Source organism: Schistocerca nitens, chromosome 6 (assembly GCF_023898315.1).
Source record: "Schistocerca nitens isolate TAMUIC-IGC-003100 chromosome 6, iqSchNite1.1, whole genome shotgun sequence".
Taxonomy (NCBI): domain Eukaryota; kingdom Metazoa; phylum Arthropoda; class Insecta; order Orthoptera; family Acrididae; genus Schistocerca; species Schistocerca nitens.
The window spans coordinates 712,658,584-712,675,156 of NC_064619.1; the positions used below are offsets into that span (position 1 = coordinate 712,658,584).

Below are 16,573 nucleotides of genomic sequence, written 5' to 3' on the forward strand. Positions count from 1 at the left end.
CATGGCTAAATAAATATGCAGGGGCCTACTGACTTGTTGAATCCATGCCTAGTCCAATTGCTGCACTATGCCAGGCAAAAGGAGGTCTGACAATATTGAGAGGTATCCCATGACTTGTCACGTCAGAACATATCAAAATAAAGTTACAAATTGTATACACAGGAACAATTTAATTCTTCTGATGAAATTTGAGAGTACACTACAAACACATCAGCCATTTCATCATTCATAATATGAAATATGATAAATAGCATCTGTAAAGTACATACAAACAGATTTACTATGATTAGCTTAAGTAGCTTCCCTACGTGGATCTTATACGGAGTTCATAGTCCGTAACAAAATTTTTTGCCACTAGGGACTTATTAATGAACACTTATCTATCACAGGCACTGACTTATGAGCTTAAACTTAGCTCCCACCTCTTCCTTGCAAACTCCATAATGATTCTACCACAATATTGTGGGTATAACATCCACGGGATTAGTTAAAAAATTGGAAAGTGAATCATCGTAGCACAAAAATATCAATGAGATGACAACACTTTCTGTTTAGAAGTCTAAGTCCTGCATTGTCCATATGTGGAAATGTTCAAGGCAATGTACAGTCTGCCAAATAGCATGAAATTTTTTCTTGGTAACTTCAAATTTACATTGTGGTTTTTTCATCACACAGTCTTTTCATTCCCTGTCCAGTGAAATCACGAACAATTGAGAACAACATGAATGCACTCAGATTGGTAAATTTAATTAAAACAATAGCATATACCAGTTTAAGTGATTAAAAAAAATCACATGAAGCCAAAATAATTGTCATTTCTTTTAGCCTAAGTGAAAAATACATCAACTAAGAGCACTTTGTTGTAAAAATAATAAGTTTTACATCAAAGATTTTGGTCAGTATTTTTTAAGTGCATTTCACTGTTCAGTGAAACTACAGGCATTACAGTGCTGCGAGAATAAGTTTGTATCTGCTGAATATGGTTGCAAGATTTTAAAAGGAGAAATAACTAATACTTAGCATTTTTACGTGAATATGCCTTTAGGTAGGAAATATGATTTCTTTATAACTTAGAGAGAAACAGAACCACATGTTTTTTGTTTTGTTTCAATTTATTTTTATGTACACATCTCTTCCTGATCTCCCGAAACACCAATTACATCCCCCATATGTGAAGCACTGTGATCAATTTCATCTGCAGCACTGTTCAATGTTCTCTTAGATCTTCTTGATTTCACTTCTGTCCACTCACTTTCCTCAGCATCCATAGTTTCTGGTAGAGGTTGCAGGTTTCGCATCTGTTGAAAGAAAATCATACATAATAAACAGATAACATTGTATAGTATTTCGTGATATGTTACCAAATTCTGACAACCAGCACCCTCCTGCCTGGATCATAAATGCTGGAAAATGTAAAAATGTATCTATAGCTACACTTCTGAAAGGTACGCAAAATGTCCAACTAAAGGCAGCATAATCTCTTCCTTGCACTCAAAAATGTGTTCCAGTCAAAATCATCTTCTGATTTGGGAAAATACGGGTAACAGAGGCTGGAAAATGTGAACCTTCTGCAAGGAAAATAATTCCCAGAAAACATTACCTCTAACCTACCTAACAGATGACCTCTACCTAGCCTTTCTTGCTGCATTATTACTAAATTTCGCCTGATTTCTGAAACCAAACCTTATTCGCAGTTACAAATGCGTAAGCAAAATCAATAGGACTCTATTTAAAACAACTCAGTAAACTGCTAAGAAATTTATTTGACAAAATTCTGGGAAAAAAAAAGAAAAAGATTGCAACTTGCCATATAGCAGAGATGTTGAGTTGCAGATATGAACAACAAGTAAACTTTTGGCCAAAAGGCCTTCTTCCAGTGGTTTTGTGTGTGTGTGTGTGTGTGTGTGTGTGTGTGTGTGTGTGTGTGTGTGTGTGTGTGAGCCTACTTGTTTGACAGTTGCCTATCAACAACTATCTCCACTATCTCGTGAGCAGCACTGTATTCTTTTCAAAACACTTATTATTCCACCCTGTATTTTCCACTGTTTGTATGAAATTCATTTCATTTTTTGCCAGCATTCAAATAATTAGCCCCATTACTGAACAAACCATTCTTATAATTAATTTTTCACACAAGATGTACAGCACTCTTTCTTCTAAAATGCTTATGGTGTTAGTTATTTTGTGCAAATTTATTTGGTAATCATCCAATATTACATTGTGCACATCAAAATTTCATCTGTGGTATCAATGTTGGGGTATCCACATGTATTAACTTCACAAGGGGTAGGGTATATTTGTAACTCATCACTCATTCATTAAACCATTGCAATAATGGAGCAATTTATAATAAACTTACTTTTCTTCATTGCTTTAGTACAGTTAATTATTTTAATTCTTTCTTCTGTTCCAATAATATCATTATTTAATGTAACCACATCATTGTGTGCCCACCATCCTCTGGTAGGAATCGAAGGTACCACAATAGATGTGGACTACATGACACGATTGCAGACAACTTGCATCCATTCATGTTTGATGTCTTCCCAAAGGTGATGCCATCTTCTAGCAGGACCGAGCGAGGTGGCGCAGTGGTTAGCACACTCGACTCGCATTCGCGAGGACGACGGTTCAATCCCGTCTCCGGCCATCCTGATTTAGGTTTTCCGTGATTTCCCTAAATCGCTTGAGGCAAATGCCGAGATGGTTCCTTTGAAAGGGCACGGCCGATTTCCTTCCCCATCCTTCCCTCACCCGAGCTTGTGCTCCGTCTCTAATGACCTCGTTGTTGACGGGATGTTAAACACTGATCTCCTCCTCCTCCTCCTCTAGCAGGGTAACTGCCCATATCACAAGGCCACAAACAAACATGCTACATTAATTTGAGGAGCATGACGGTTAACTCACATTGATCCCTTGGCTGACAAATTCAGACTGACTGCTCACATTCAAGAAAAAGCCTGACAAACCTAGACAGCAGCGGAAATTTTGAAGCTTTGTCATACCAATTGCACGTCTTCAGTTGGCCCGTCATCATGGATGAGTGTTGAGTGTAGTACAATGAACCCAAGATAAAGGAACATAGCAACTGGTGGAAATATGGTAGATTTACCACCAGCAAGTAGCCAAGTTTTTGGGATTGCCACAGTGTAGTGCTAACAGATTATGCTCGTAGTGGGGAAAGCATCACAAGACCATATTTTACTGAAATCTCCTGCTAAGGTTACATGGGTTGTTGAGTGTAATGGGTAGCATGCATGGGACAGTCATTCACATTGTTTCTTTGGGCTATCAAATTTTGTCCCAGCCCAAGTTTTAACGTGGCACCCTGTGACTTCCTCCTCTATCCTTGGATGAAGAAACCATTATGCGGAAGACATTTTGAGACAAACAAGACGATTATGGAGGTATAACATTTCCTCAACAGCCAAAATGCAGACTTCTAGAGTCTAGGTCTCTGCCAAGTCATTCTGTGTTGGGAAAAATGTCACAGTGAAAGTCTATATCAGGGCCAGCGCAGTTACGGCAGTGCTTATCTACTGGTCATAGGTTGGCAGTGCAACAGTTTTGCATAGCCAGTGAGTTGATTCTTTGATGTAACCGATGAGAGGCGAGAAGAGACACAACTCATTTCTAGTGCCAAAATTGAAACCATTGTCTTTCTGCTGTTTTTTAGTGTATTAGCGAGTCTCGAGAGAAATACTTTGTCATTATGACAGTGAGTGCTACAAAGTCAATTAATTTAAGTGATTTAGTTCTGACTGGCGACATTCTCTGTTGGTGCATGTCTCATGGATTAATTGCAGAGGCACAACAGTATATCTAATGTGTTGGTGAAATGACTCTTTAAAAGTCAAACGTTTGTGTGGATGAAACCACCAGGAAGGGCAGAAAAACCTGCCACTTAGAATAAGTGGATTAATGGGATTTTTTTTTTTTGTTTTTTTTTAATTCAATCATGGGAGAAGCTAGGTGGATCAATGTTCATTAGTATAATTGCATGTTTGATATGTTAATAAACAATGATCCACCTACCTTCTCATATAATTTAATTAAAAAAAATTATCTTGGTCTTTGCACTGGACAATATTTGTACAGAATCTTTTAGTTGTCCCGTTCTCTCTTTTTCAACTAAGGGAGGAAGGTGTTGTTCCAATCATATTGTCACAGAAGAAGCCAAGTAGCACAGTCACCGTAATGTAGTGGTTATGATACTAGATTGTTGCATGGAGTGTCGCAAGTTCAAAACTCACCTGACCTGAAACATTATAATTTCTGTATTCAGTTAGAGTACATTATAGAAGTATCCACAAATGGCAAGAATCATTGTACTGGAATGTTATATATATATACGAGGGCGGTTCAGAAAGTAACCTCCGATTGGTCACAGTGCGGGTTGTGGGGGGAGTAGCGACGCCATCTGTGCGTTCACGCACTCAACAGGTCAGTCGGCATCAAGCCGTGGTCGAGTGAACGTCGTACCTGCGCTAGTTTAGTTTTTGTGGCAGTTTGAAATGTGTGCTGCAATAGAAAACCCCGCCAAATGTGAAGTGCGTGCTGTCATAAGGTTTTTTACAGCCAAAGGATATTCTGCAGCAGCTATTCATCGTGAGCTTTGTGCCGTGTACGGACCAAGAGTTATGAGTGAAGGAGTTGTCCGTGAATGGGTACGTTTATTTAAAAGTGGACGAGAAAACGTTCATGATGAAGAGAGGAGTGGTAGACCATCATTGGTGACTGACGAACTCGTTCAGACAGTTGATGCAAAAGTTCATGAAAATCGACGTTTCTCAATGTCGGAGTTGTCTACTGGTTTTCCACAGATTTCTAAGACTCTCTTGTACGAGATAGTGACAGCAAGATTGGGTTACCGTAAGATCTGTGCACGATGGGTGCCCAAAATTCTTACCGACCACCACAAAACTCAAAGAATGGCCTCTGCATTAGACTTTCTGTCACGTTATGAGGACGAAGGAGAACCATTGTTAAACAGAATCGTGACCGGTGACGAAACCTGGATTAAGTACGTGAACCCTGAGACAAAAGAACAATCAAAGATGTGGGCACATTCAAATTCGCCTACCAAACCAAGAAAAGCCTCGCAAGATTTTTCTGCCTGAAAACTGATGGCAACGGTGTTTTGGGATGCCAAAGGGGTGTTGTTGGTTGAATTCATGGAACGTGGTACGACCATTAATCAAGACGTGTACTGTGAAACAATAAAAAAGTTACGACGGGCTATACAGAACAAACGCCGTGGTATGCTGACTTCCGGTATCGTTTTTTTGCACGATAACGCCCGTCCTCACTCTGCTCGCAGAACAACGGCCCTTCTTGAGTCCTTCAAGTGGGACGTTATCAACCATCCACCTTACAGCCCAGACCTGGCGCCAAGTGATTATCACCTCTTCATGCATTTGAAGAAATGGCTCGGGTCACAGCGGTTTGATGACGACGAAGAGCTCAAAGATGCGGTCACAGGCTGGCTCCAGGCACAAGCGGGTGATTTTTATGCAGAAGGAATTTCAAAGCTTGTGAAGAGATACGATAAGTGCCTCAATCGCTATGGAGACTATGTAGAAAAATAGTGCAAAGATGTAGTTGTAAGATGTATATATTAAAATATTTTTATGTAACTTGATGTATTTTTTTAAATCAAGTTACTTTCTGAACGGCCCTCGTATACACACACACACACACACACACACACACACACACACACACACACACACATCACATCTGCTTGTGTCTGTATATGTGTGTGTGTGTGTGTGTGTGTGTGTGTGTGTGCGCGCGCGAGTGTATACCTGTCCCTTTTTCCCCCTAAGGTAAGTCTTTCCGCTCCCGGGATTGGAATGACTCCTTACCCTCCCCCTTAAAACCCACATCCTTTCGTCTTTCTCTCTCCTTCCCTCTTTCCCGACGAAGCAACCATTGTTTGCGAAAGCTTGAATTTTGCGTGTATGTATGTGTGTGTTTGTGTATCTATCGACCTGCCAGCGCCTTCGTATGGTCAGTCACATTATCTTTGTTTTTAGATATATTTTTCCCGTGTGGAATGTTTCCATATATAAAGATGATGTTTCCCTCTATTATAGAGGGAAACATTCCACACGGGAAAAATGGTCAGTCACATCATCTTTGTTTTTAGATATATTTTTCCCGTGTGGAATGTTTCCCTCTATAATAGAGGGAAACATCATCTTTATATATGGAAACATTCCACACGGGAAAAATATATCTAAAAACAAAGATGATGTGACTGACCATACGAAGGCGCTGGCAGGTCGATAGATACACAAACACACACATACATACACAATATATATATATATATATATATATATATATTCCCGTGTGGAAAAATATATCTAAAAACAAAGATGATGTGACTTACCATATATATAAAGATGATGTGACTTACCGAACGAAAGCGCTGGCAGGTCGATAGACACACAAACAAACACACAAAATTCAAGCTTTCGCAACAAACTGTTGCCTCATCAGGAAAGAGGGAAGGAGAGGGAAAGACGAAAGGATGTGGGTTTTAAAGGAGAGTGTAAGGAGTCATTCCAATCCCGGGAGCGGAAAGACTTACCTTAGGGGGAAAAAAGGACGGGTATAAACTCGCACGCACACACACATCCATCCGCACACACACAGACACAAGCAGACATATTTAAAGACAAAGAGTTTGGGCAGAGATGTCAGTCGAGGCGGAAGTGAAGAGGCAAAGATGATGTTGAATGACAGGTGAGGTATGAGTGGCGGCAACTTGAAATTAGCAGAGATTGAGGCCTGGTGGGTAACGGGAAGACAGGATATATTGAAGAGCAAGTTCCCATCTCCGGAGTTCGGATAGGTTGGTGTTGGTGGGAAGTATCCAGATAACCCGGACGGTGTAACACTGTGCCAAGATGTGCTGGCCGTGCACCAATGCATGTTTAGCCACAGGGTGATCCTCATTACCAACAAACACTGTCTGCCTGTGTCCATTCATGTGAATGGACAGTTTGTTGCTGGTCATTCCCACATAGAATGCATCACAGTGTAGGCAGGTCAGTTGGTAAATCACGTGGGTGCTTTCACATGTGGCACTGCCTTTGATCATGTACACCTTCCGGGTTACAGGACTGGAGTAGGTGGTGGTGGGAGGGTGCATGGGACAGGTTTTACACCGGTGGCGGTTACAAGGATAGGAGCCAGAGGGTAGGGAAGGTGGTTTGGGGATTTCATAGGGATGAACTAACAGGTTACGAAGATTAGGTGGACGGCGGAAAGACACTCTTGGTGGAGTGGGGAGGATTTCATGAAGGATGGATCTCATTTCAGGGCAGGATTTGAGGAAGTCGTATCCCTGCTGGAGAGCCACATTCAGAGTCTGGTCCAGTCCCGGAAAGTATCCTGTCACAAGTGGGGCACTTTTGTGGTTCTTCTGTGGGGGATTCTGGGTTCGAGGGGATGAGGAAGTGGCTATGGTTATTTGCTTCTGTACCAGGTCGGGAGGGTAGTTGCGAGATGCGAAAGCTGTTGTCAGGTTGTTGGTGTAATGGTTCAGGGATTCCGGACTGGAGCAGATTCGTTCGCCACGAAGACCTAGGCTGTAGGGAAGGGACCGTTTATGTGGAATGGGTGGCAGCTGTCATAATGCAGGTACTGTTGCTTGTTGGTGGGTTTGATGTGGACGGACGTGTGAAGCTGGCCATTGGACAGGTGGAGGTCAACGTCAAGGAAAGTGGCATGGGATTTGGAGTAGGACCAGGTGAATCTGATGGAACCAAAGGAGTTGAGGTTGGAGAGGAAATTCTGAAGTTCTTCTTCACTGTGAGTCCAGATCATGAAGATGTCATCAATAAATCTGTACCAAACTTTGGGCTGGCAGGCCTGGGTGACCAAGAAGGCTTCCTCTAAGCGACCCATGAATAGGTTGGCGTACGAGGGGGCCATCCTGGTACCCATGGCTGTTCCCTTTAATTGTTGGTATGTCTGGCCTTCAAAAGTGAAGAAGTTGTGGGTCAGGATGAAGCTGGCTAAGGTGATGAGGAAAGAGGTTTTAGGTAGGGTGGCAGGTGATCGTCGTGACAGGAAGTGCTCCATCGCAGCGAGTCCCTGGACGTGCGGAATATTTGTGTATAAGGAAGTGGCATCAATGGTTACAAGGATGGTTTCCGGGGGTAACAGATTGGGTATGGATTCCAGGCATTCGAGAAAGTGGTCGGTGTCTTTGATGAAGGATGGGAGACTGCATGTAATAGGTTGAAGGTGTTGATCTACGTAGGCAGAGATCCGTTCTGTGGGGGCTTGGTAACCAGCTACAATGGGGCGGCCGGGATGATTGGGTTTGTGGATTTTAGGAAGAAGGTAGAAGGTAGGGGTGCGGGGTGTTGGTGGGGTCAGGAGGTTGATGGAGTCAGGTGAAAGGTTTTGCAGGGGGCCTAAGGTTCTGAGGATTCCTTGAAGCTCCGCCTGGACATCGGGAATGGGGTTACCTTGGCAAACTTTGTATGTGGTGTTGTCTGAAAGCTGACGCAGTCCCTCAGCCACATACTCCCGACGATCAAGTACCACGGTCGTGGAACCCTTGTCCGCCGGAAGAATGACGATGGATCGGTCAGCCTTCAGATCACGGATGGCCTGGGCTTCAGCAGTGGTGATGTTGGGAGTAGGATCAAGGTTTTTTAAGAAGGATTGAGATGCAAGGCTGGAAGTCAGAAATTCCTGGAAGGTTTGGAGAGGGTGATTTTGAGGAAGAGGAGGTGGGTCCCGCTGCAACGGAGGACGGAACTGTTCCAGGCAGGGTTCAATTTGGATGGTGTCTTGGGGAGTTGGATCATTAGGAGTAGGATTAGGATCATTTTTCTTCGTGGCAAAGTGATATTTCCAGCAGAGAGTACGAGTGTAGGACAGTAAATCTTTGATGAGGGCTGTTTGGTTGAATCTGGGAGTGGGGCTAAAGGTGAGGCCTTTGGATAGGACAGAGGTTTCGGATTGGGAGAGAGGTTTGGAGGAAAGGTTAACTACTGAATTAGGGTATTGTGGTTCCAGGTTGTGTTGATTGGAATTTTGAGGTTTTGGAGGGAGTGGAGCTGGAAGTGGGAGATTGAGTAGATGGGAGAGACTGGGTTGGTGTGCAATGAGAGGAGGTTGAGGTTTGCTGGAAAGGTTGTGAAGGGTGAGTGAGTTGCCTTTCCGGAGGTGGGAAACCAGGAGATTGGATAGTTTTTTGAGGTGGAGGGTGGCATGCTGTTCTAATTTACGGTTGGCCTGTAGGAGGATGCTCTGAACAGCCGGTGTGGATGTGGGAGAGGAAAGATTAAGGACTTTTATTAAGGATAGGAGTTGACGGGTGTGTTCATTGGCATAGTTGATGTGTAGGTGAAGGATTAGGTGGGTGAGGGCAATGGATTGTTCAGTTTGGAACTGGTATAGGGACTGATGGAAAGAAGGGTTGCAGCCAGAGATGGGAACTTTAAGTGTGAGGCCTTTGGGGGTAATGCCAAATGTCAGACAAGCCTGAGAAAATAGAATATGGGAGCGTAATCTGGCTAGGGCGAAGGCATGTTTGCGGAGGGAATGTAAATAAAACTTAATGGGGTCGTTGTGGGGGTGTTGTGAGGGTGACATGGTATTAGAAGGTGGAAAGTGTAACATGAGGTGAAATGAAAATGAAAATAAAAATATATGGGGAGAGATAAAGGTGGACTGGAAAGTAACTGGAGATCTGGTGTGAAAAAAGGTGAGAAGGTGTTGGTTACAGCTGGGCTATGTTGGACTTGGGTTGGTAGATAACGATGTGCACAAAGGTTAGGTGGTTGTGTTGCCGCCAAAACACATTAAAGGACGGAGAAATTCGGGAAAATTTCAAAAAAATTGCGTGTAATATATTAAAAGGAGTGGTTTTGTGGTGTAAGATTATGAAAATGAGGCTAACAATTGTCTGATGAAGAAATAATGACGTTAAAACCTGTGGGAAGCGGATAAAAATTATCAGTGATGTGGGAAAAACGGAAATGGAAATAAATCAAAAGTTATTAGAACTAGCCGAAAAGGGGTTTTAAAACCCACATCCTTTCGTCTTTCCCTCTCTTTCCCTCTTTCCTCATGAGGCAACAGTTTGTTGCGAAAGCTTGAATTTTGTGTGTGTGTTTGTGTTTGTTTGTGTGTCTATCGACCTGCCAGCACTTTCGTTCGGTAAGTCACATCATCTTTGTTTTTAGATATATTTTTCCCATGTGGAATGTTTCCCTCTATTATATTGATATCACTGATAATTTTTATCCGCTTCCCACAGGTTTTAACGTCATTATTTCTTCGTCAGACAATTGTTAGCTTCATTTTCATAATCTTCCACCACAAAACCACTCCTTTTAATATATTACACGCAATTTTTTTGAAATTTTCCCGAATTTCTCCATCCTTTAATGTGTTTTGGCGGCAACACAACCACCTAACCTTTGTGCACATCGTTATCTACCAACCCAAGTCCAACATAGCCCAGCTGTAACCAACACCTTCTCACCTTTTTTCACACCAGATCTCCAGTTACTTTCCAGTCCACCTTTATCTCTCCCCATATATTTTTATTTTCATTTTCATTTCACCTCATGTTACACTTTCCACCTTCTAATACCATGTCACCCTCACAACACCCCCACAACGACCCCATTAAGTTTTATTTACATTCCCTCCGCAAACATGCCTTCGCCCTAGCCAGATTACGCTCCCATATTCTATTTTCTCAGGCTTGTCTGACATTTGGCATTACCCCCAAAGGCCTCACACTTAAAGTTCCCATCTCTGGCTGCAACCCTTCTTTCCATCAGTCCCTATACCAGTTCCAAACTGAACAATCCATTGCCCTCACCCACCTAATCCTTCACCTACACATCAACTACGCCAATGAACACACCCGTCAACTCCTATCCTTAATAAAAGTCCTTAATCTTTCCTCTCCCACATCCACACCGGCTGTTCAGAGCATCCTCCTACAGGCCAACCGTAAATTAGAACAGCATGCCACCCTCCACCTCAAAAAACTATCCAATCTCCTGGTTTCCCACCTCCGGAAAGGCAACTCACTCACCCTTCACAACCTTTCCAGCAAACCTCAACCTCCTCTCATTGCACACCAACCCAGTCTCTCCCATCTACTCAATCTCCCACTTCCAGCTCCACTCCCTCCAAAACCTCAAAATTCCAATCAACACAACCTGGAACCACAATACCCTAATTCAGTAGTTAACCTTTCCTCCAAACCTCTCTCCCAATCCGAAACCTCTGTCCTATCCAAAGGCCTCACCTTCAGCCCCACTCCCAGATTCAACCAAACAGCCCTCGTCAAAGATTTACTGTCCTACACTCATACTCTCTGCTGGAAATATCACTTTGCCACGAAGAAAAATGATCCTAATCCTACTCCTAATGATCCAACTCCCCAAGACACCATCCAAATTGAACCCTGCCTGGAACAGTTCCGTCCTCCGTCGCAGCGGGACCCACCTCCTCTTCCTCAAAATCACCCTCTCCAAACCTTCCAGGAATTTCTGACTTCCAGCCTTGCATCTCAATCCTTCTTAAAAAACCTTGATCCTACTCCCAACATCACCACTGCTGAAGCCCAGGCTATCCGTGATCTGAAGGCTGACCGATCCATCGTCATTCTTCCGGCGGACAAGGGTTCCACGACCGTGGTACTTGATCGTCGGGAGTATGTGTCTGAGGGACTGCGTCAGCTTTCAGACAACACCACATACAAAGTTTGCCAAGGTAACCCCATTCCCGATGTCCAGGCGGAGCTTCAAGGAATCCTCAGAACCTTAGGCCCCCTGCAAAACCTTTCACCTGACTCCATCAACCTCCTGACCCCACCAACACCCCGCACCCCTACCTTCTACCTTCTTCCTAAAATCCACAAACCCAATCATCCCGGCCGCCCCATTGTAGCTGGTTACCAAGCCCCCACAGAACGGATCTCTGCCTACGTAGATCAACACCTTCAACCTATTACATGCAGTCTCCCATCCTTCATCAAAGACACCGACCACTTTCTCGAACGCCTGGAATCCTTACCCAATCTGTTACCCCCGGAAACCATCCTTGTAACCATTGATGCCACTTCCTTATACACAAATATTCCGCACGTCCAGGGTCTCGCTGCGATGGAGAACTTCCTTTCACGCCAATCACCTGCCACCCTACCTAAAACCTCTTTCATCACCACCTTAGCCAGCTTCATCCTGACCCACAACTTCTTCACTTTTGAAGGCCAGACATACCAACAATTAAAGGGAACAGCCATGGGTACCAGGATGGCCCCCTCGTACGCCAACCTATTCATGGGTCGCTTAGAGGAAGCCTTCTTGGTCACCCAGGCCTGCCAGCCCAAAGTTTGGTACAGATTTATTGATGACATCTTCATGATCTGGACTCACAGTGAAGAAGAACTTCAGAATTTCCTCTCCAACCTCAACTCCTTTGGTTCCATCAGATTCACCTGGTCCTACTCCAAATCCCATGCCACTTTCCTTGACGTTGACCTCCACCTGTCCAATGGCCAGCTTCACACGTCCGTCCACATCAAACCCACCAACAAGCAACAGTACCTGCATTATGACAGCTGCCACCCATTCCACATCAAACGGTCCCTTCCCTACAGCCTAGGTCTTCGTGGCAAACGAATCTGCTCCAGTCCGGAATCCCTGAACCATTACACCAACAACCTGACAACAGCTTTCGCATCACGCAACTACCCTCCCGACCTGGTAAAGACGCAAATAACCAGAGCCACTTCCTCATCTCCTCGAACCCAGAATCCCCCACAGAAGAACCACAAAAGTGCCTCACTTGTGACAGGATACTTTCCGGGACTGGACCAGACTCTGAATGTGGCTCTCCAGCAGGGATACGACTTCCTCAAATCCTGCCCTGAAATGAGATCCATCCTTCATGAAATCCTCCCCACTCCACCAAGAGTGTCTTTCCGCCGTCCACCTAACCTTCGTAACCTGTTAGTTCATCCCTATGAAATCCCCAAACCACCTTCCCTACCCTCTGGCTCCTATCCTTGTAACCGCCCCCGGTGTAAAACCTGTCCCATGCACCCTCCCACCACCACCTACTCCAGTCCTGTAACCCGGAAGGTGTACACAATCAAAGGCAGAGCCACATGTGAAAGCACCCACGTGATTTACCAACTGACCTGCCTACACTGTGATGCATTCTATGTGGGAATGACCAGCAACAAACTGTCCATTCGCATGAATGGACACAGGCAGACAGTGTTTGTTGGTAATGAGGATCACCCTGTGGCTAAACATGCCTTGGTGCATGGCCAGCACATCTTGGCACAGTGTTACACCGTCCGGGTTATCTGGATACTTCCCACCAACACCAACCTATCCGAACTCCGGAGATGGGAACTTGCTCTTCAATATATCCTCTCTTCCCGTTCTCCACCAGGCCTCAATCTCTGCTAATTTCAAGTTGCCGCCACTCATACCTCACCTGTCATTCAACATCATCTTTGCCTCTTCACTTCCGCCTCGACTGACATCTCTGCCCAAACTCTTTGCCTTTACAAATGTCTGCTTGTGTCTGTGTATATGCGGATGGATATGTGTGTGTGTGCGCGAGTGTATACCCGTCCTTTTTTCCCCCTAAGGTAAGTCTTTCCGCTCCCGGGATTGGAATGACTCCTTACCCTCTCCCTTACAACCCACTTCCTTTCATCTTTCCCTCTCCTTCCCTCTTTCCTGACGAAGCAATTGTTTGTTGCGAAAGCTAGAATTTTGTGTGTATGTTTGTGTGTCTATCGACCTGCCAGCGCTTTTGTTTGGTAAGTCTCATCACTTTCTTTCTTTTAGATATATTTTTTCCACGTGGAATGTTTCCCTCTGTTATATATATATATATATATATATATATATATATATATATGATGTGTCTTACCAAATGAAAGTGCTGGCAGGTCGACAGACACACAAACGAACACAAACATACACACAAAATTCAAGCTTTCGCAACAAACTGTTGCCTCATCAGGAAAGAGGGAAGGAGAGGGAAAGACGAAAGGATGTGGGTTTTAAGGGAGAAGGTAAGGAGTCATTCCAATCCCGGGAGCGGAAAGACTTACCTTAGGGGGAAAAAAGGACGGGTACACACTCGCGCACACACACACACACATATACATGCCTGATGAGGCAACAGTTTGTTGCGAAAGCTTGAATTTTGTGTGTATGTTTGTGTTCGTTTGTGTCTGTCGACCTGCCAGCACTTTCATTTGGTAAGTCACATCATCTTTGTTTTTAGATATATTTTTCCTACGTGGAATGTTTCCCTCTCTCTCTCTCTCTCTCTCTCTCTCTCTCTCTCTCTCTATATATATATATATATATATATATATATATATATATATATATATATATATATATATATATATATATAACAGAGGGAAACATTCCACGTGGAAAAAATATATCTAAAAAGAAAGATGATGAGACTTACCAAACAAAAGCGCTGGCAGGTCGATAGACACACAAAAAAACACAAATATACACACAAAATTCTAGCTTTCGCAACCAACGGTTGCTTCGTCAGGAAAGAGGGAAGGAGAGGGAAAGACGAAAGGATGTGGGTTTTAAGGGAGAGGGTAAGGAGTCATTCCAATCCCGGGAGCGGAAAGACTTACCTTAGGGGGAAAAAAGGACAGGTATACACTCGCACACACACACATATCCATCCACACATACAGACACAAGCAGACATATTTAAAGACCTTTAAATATGTATGCTTGTGTCTGTATGTGTGGATGGATATGTGTGTGTGTGCGAGTGTATACCTGTCCTTTTTTTCCCCCTAAGGTAAGTCTTTCCGCTCCCGGGATTGGAATGACTCCTTACCCTCTCCCTTAAAACCCACATCCTTTCGTCTTTCCCTCTCCTTCCCTCTTTCCTGACGAAGCAACCGTTGGTTGCGAAAGCTAGAATTTTGTGTGTATATTTGTGTTTTTTTGTGTGTCTATCGACCTGCCAGCGCTTTTGTTTGGTAAGTCTCATCATCTTTCTTTTTAGATATATATATATATATATATATATATATATATATATATACACGGCAACGGCCTTGCCACAGTGGATACACCGGTTCCCGTGCGATCACCGAAGTTAAGCGCTGTCGGGCGTGGCCGGCGCTTGGATGGGTCACCATCCCGCCGCCACGTGCTGTTGCCATTTTTCGGGGTGCACTCAGCCTCGTGATGCCAATTGAGGAGCTACTCGACCGAATAGTAGCGGCTCCGGTCAAAGAAAACCGTCTTAACGACCGGGAGAGCGGTGTGCTGACCCCATGCCCCTCCTATCCGCATCCTCACCTGAGGATGATACGGCGGTCGGATGGTCCCGATGGGTCGCTTGCGGCCTGTAGACGGAGTTAGTTTATATATATACACAAGCAGACATGTGTGTGCGAGTGTATACCCGTCCTTTTTTCCCCCTAAGGTAGGTCTCTCCGCTCCCGGGATTGAAATGACTCCTTACCTTCTCCCTTAAAACCCACATCCTTTCGTCTTTCCCTCTCCTTCCCTCTTTCCTGATGAGGCAACAGTTTGTTGTGAAAGCTTGAATTTTGTGTGTATGTTTGTGTTCGTTTGTGTGTCTGTCGACCTGCCAGCACTTTCATTTGGTAAGTCACATCATCTTTGTATATATATATATATCCGGCCAGTTCACTCCGCACTCACGTATGTGCAAGTTCTGAATAAATCTTCGTTACGTGAAGTTAGTGTTCGTCATTCATCTAATTACACCTTCCTCTATGTCATATCATTCTGGTGGAGACACTGGGCATTGGAACTTGTGATACCGCACATTATCAACAAGAGAGTGGCTCCCATCAGGCCATGACAGAGCCACCGTTTATGTGGCAAGAAACCCAAGTTCGAGCCATATTCAACATATCGCAATCTATCAGAGACAGAAGAAGAAGAAGAAGAGGACATCATGAAGACAGCAACTGTGTGCCACCACATGAGACATCCTTCTGGGTGCTCTGGTGATGGCCAAGATCCAAACAAGTGGCTGAAGGTATGTGAGTGTATAGCCAAATTTAACAAATGGAATGACACCGTGTGTTTGGCTAACATATTTTTCTACCTGGAGGGCACTGCTATGCAATGGTATGAGAACAATGAGGAGAAGTTCACAAGCTGGGAAGTATTTCAGGCAGAACTGCGCAAGTATTTCAGTGACACACAACAACAGAAGTGCAAGGCTGAAGATAAATTAAAGCGCAGGACACAGCGTCCAGGAGAAACTACAGCATCCTACATTCAAGACGTCTTGGAGCTGTGTAAAATAGTGGATCCTTGAATGAAGGAGGAAGATAAGGTTGCACATCTCATGAAGTGTGTTGCTGAGTATATGTATCAGGCCCTCCTCCTGAAGGAGGTTTCAACAGTGATGACTTCATAAAATGGTGCCCGTATATCGAGACAATGCATCAAAAACGCATTACACGCAAGAAGTTTGACCGGCTTCCAATCGTCGTATCGATGTCTGTGATGGAGGAAGTTCAGAA

The 16,573-nt window shown here is 44.0% G+C and overlaps 1 protein-coding gene across 1 annotated transcript in view; it reads right to left on the reverse strand.

Moving 5' to 3' along the window:
- Positions 1–1,093: 1,093 nt before the first annotated feature.
- Positions 1,094–16,573, reverse strand: part of LOC126263139 (uncharacterized) — a 29,859-nt gene continuing 14,379 nt past the window's right edge. The window contains exon 4 of the mRNA XM_049960169.1: positions 1,094–1,298. Coding sequence (XP_049816126.1) covers positions 1,119–1,298 — 180 coding nt within the window. The 3' untranslated portion in view covers positions 1,094–1,118. The remainder of the gene's footprint in view (positions 1,299–16,573) is intronic.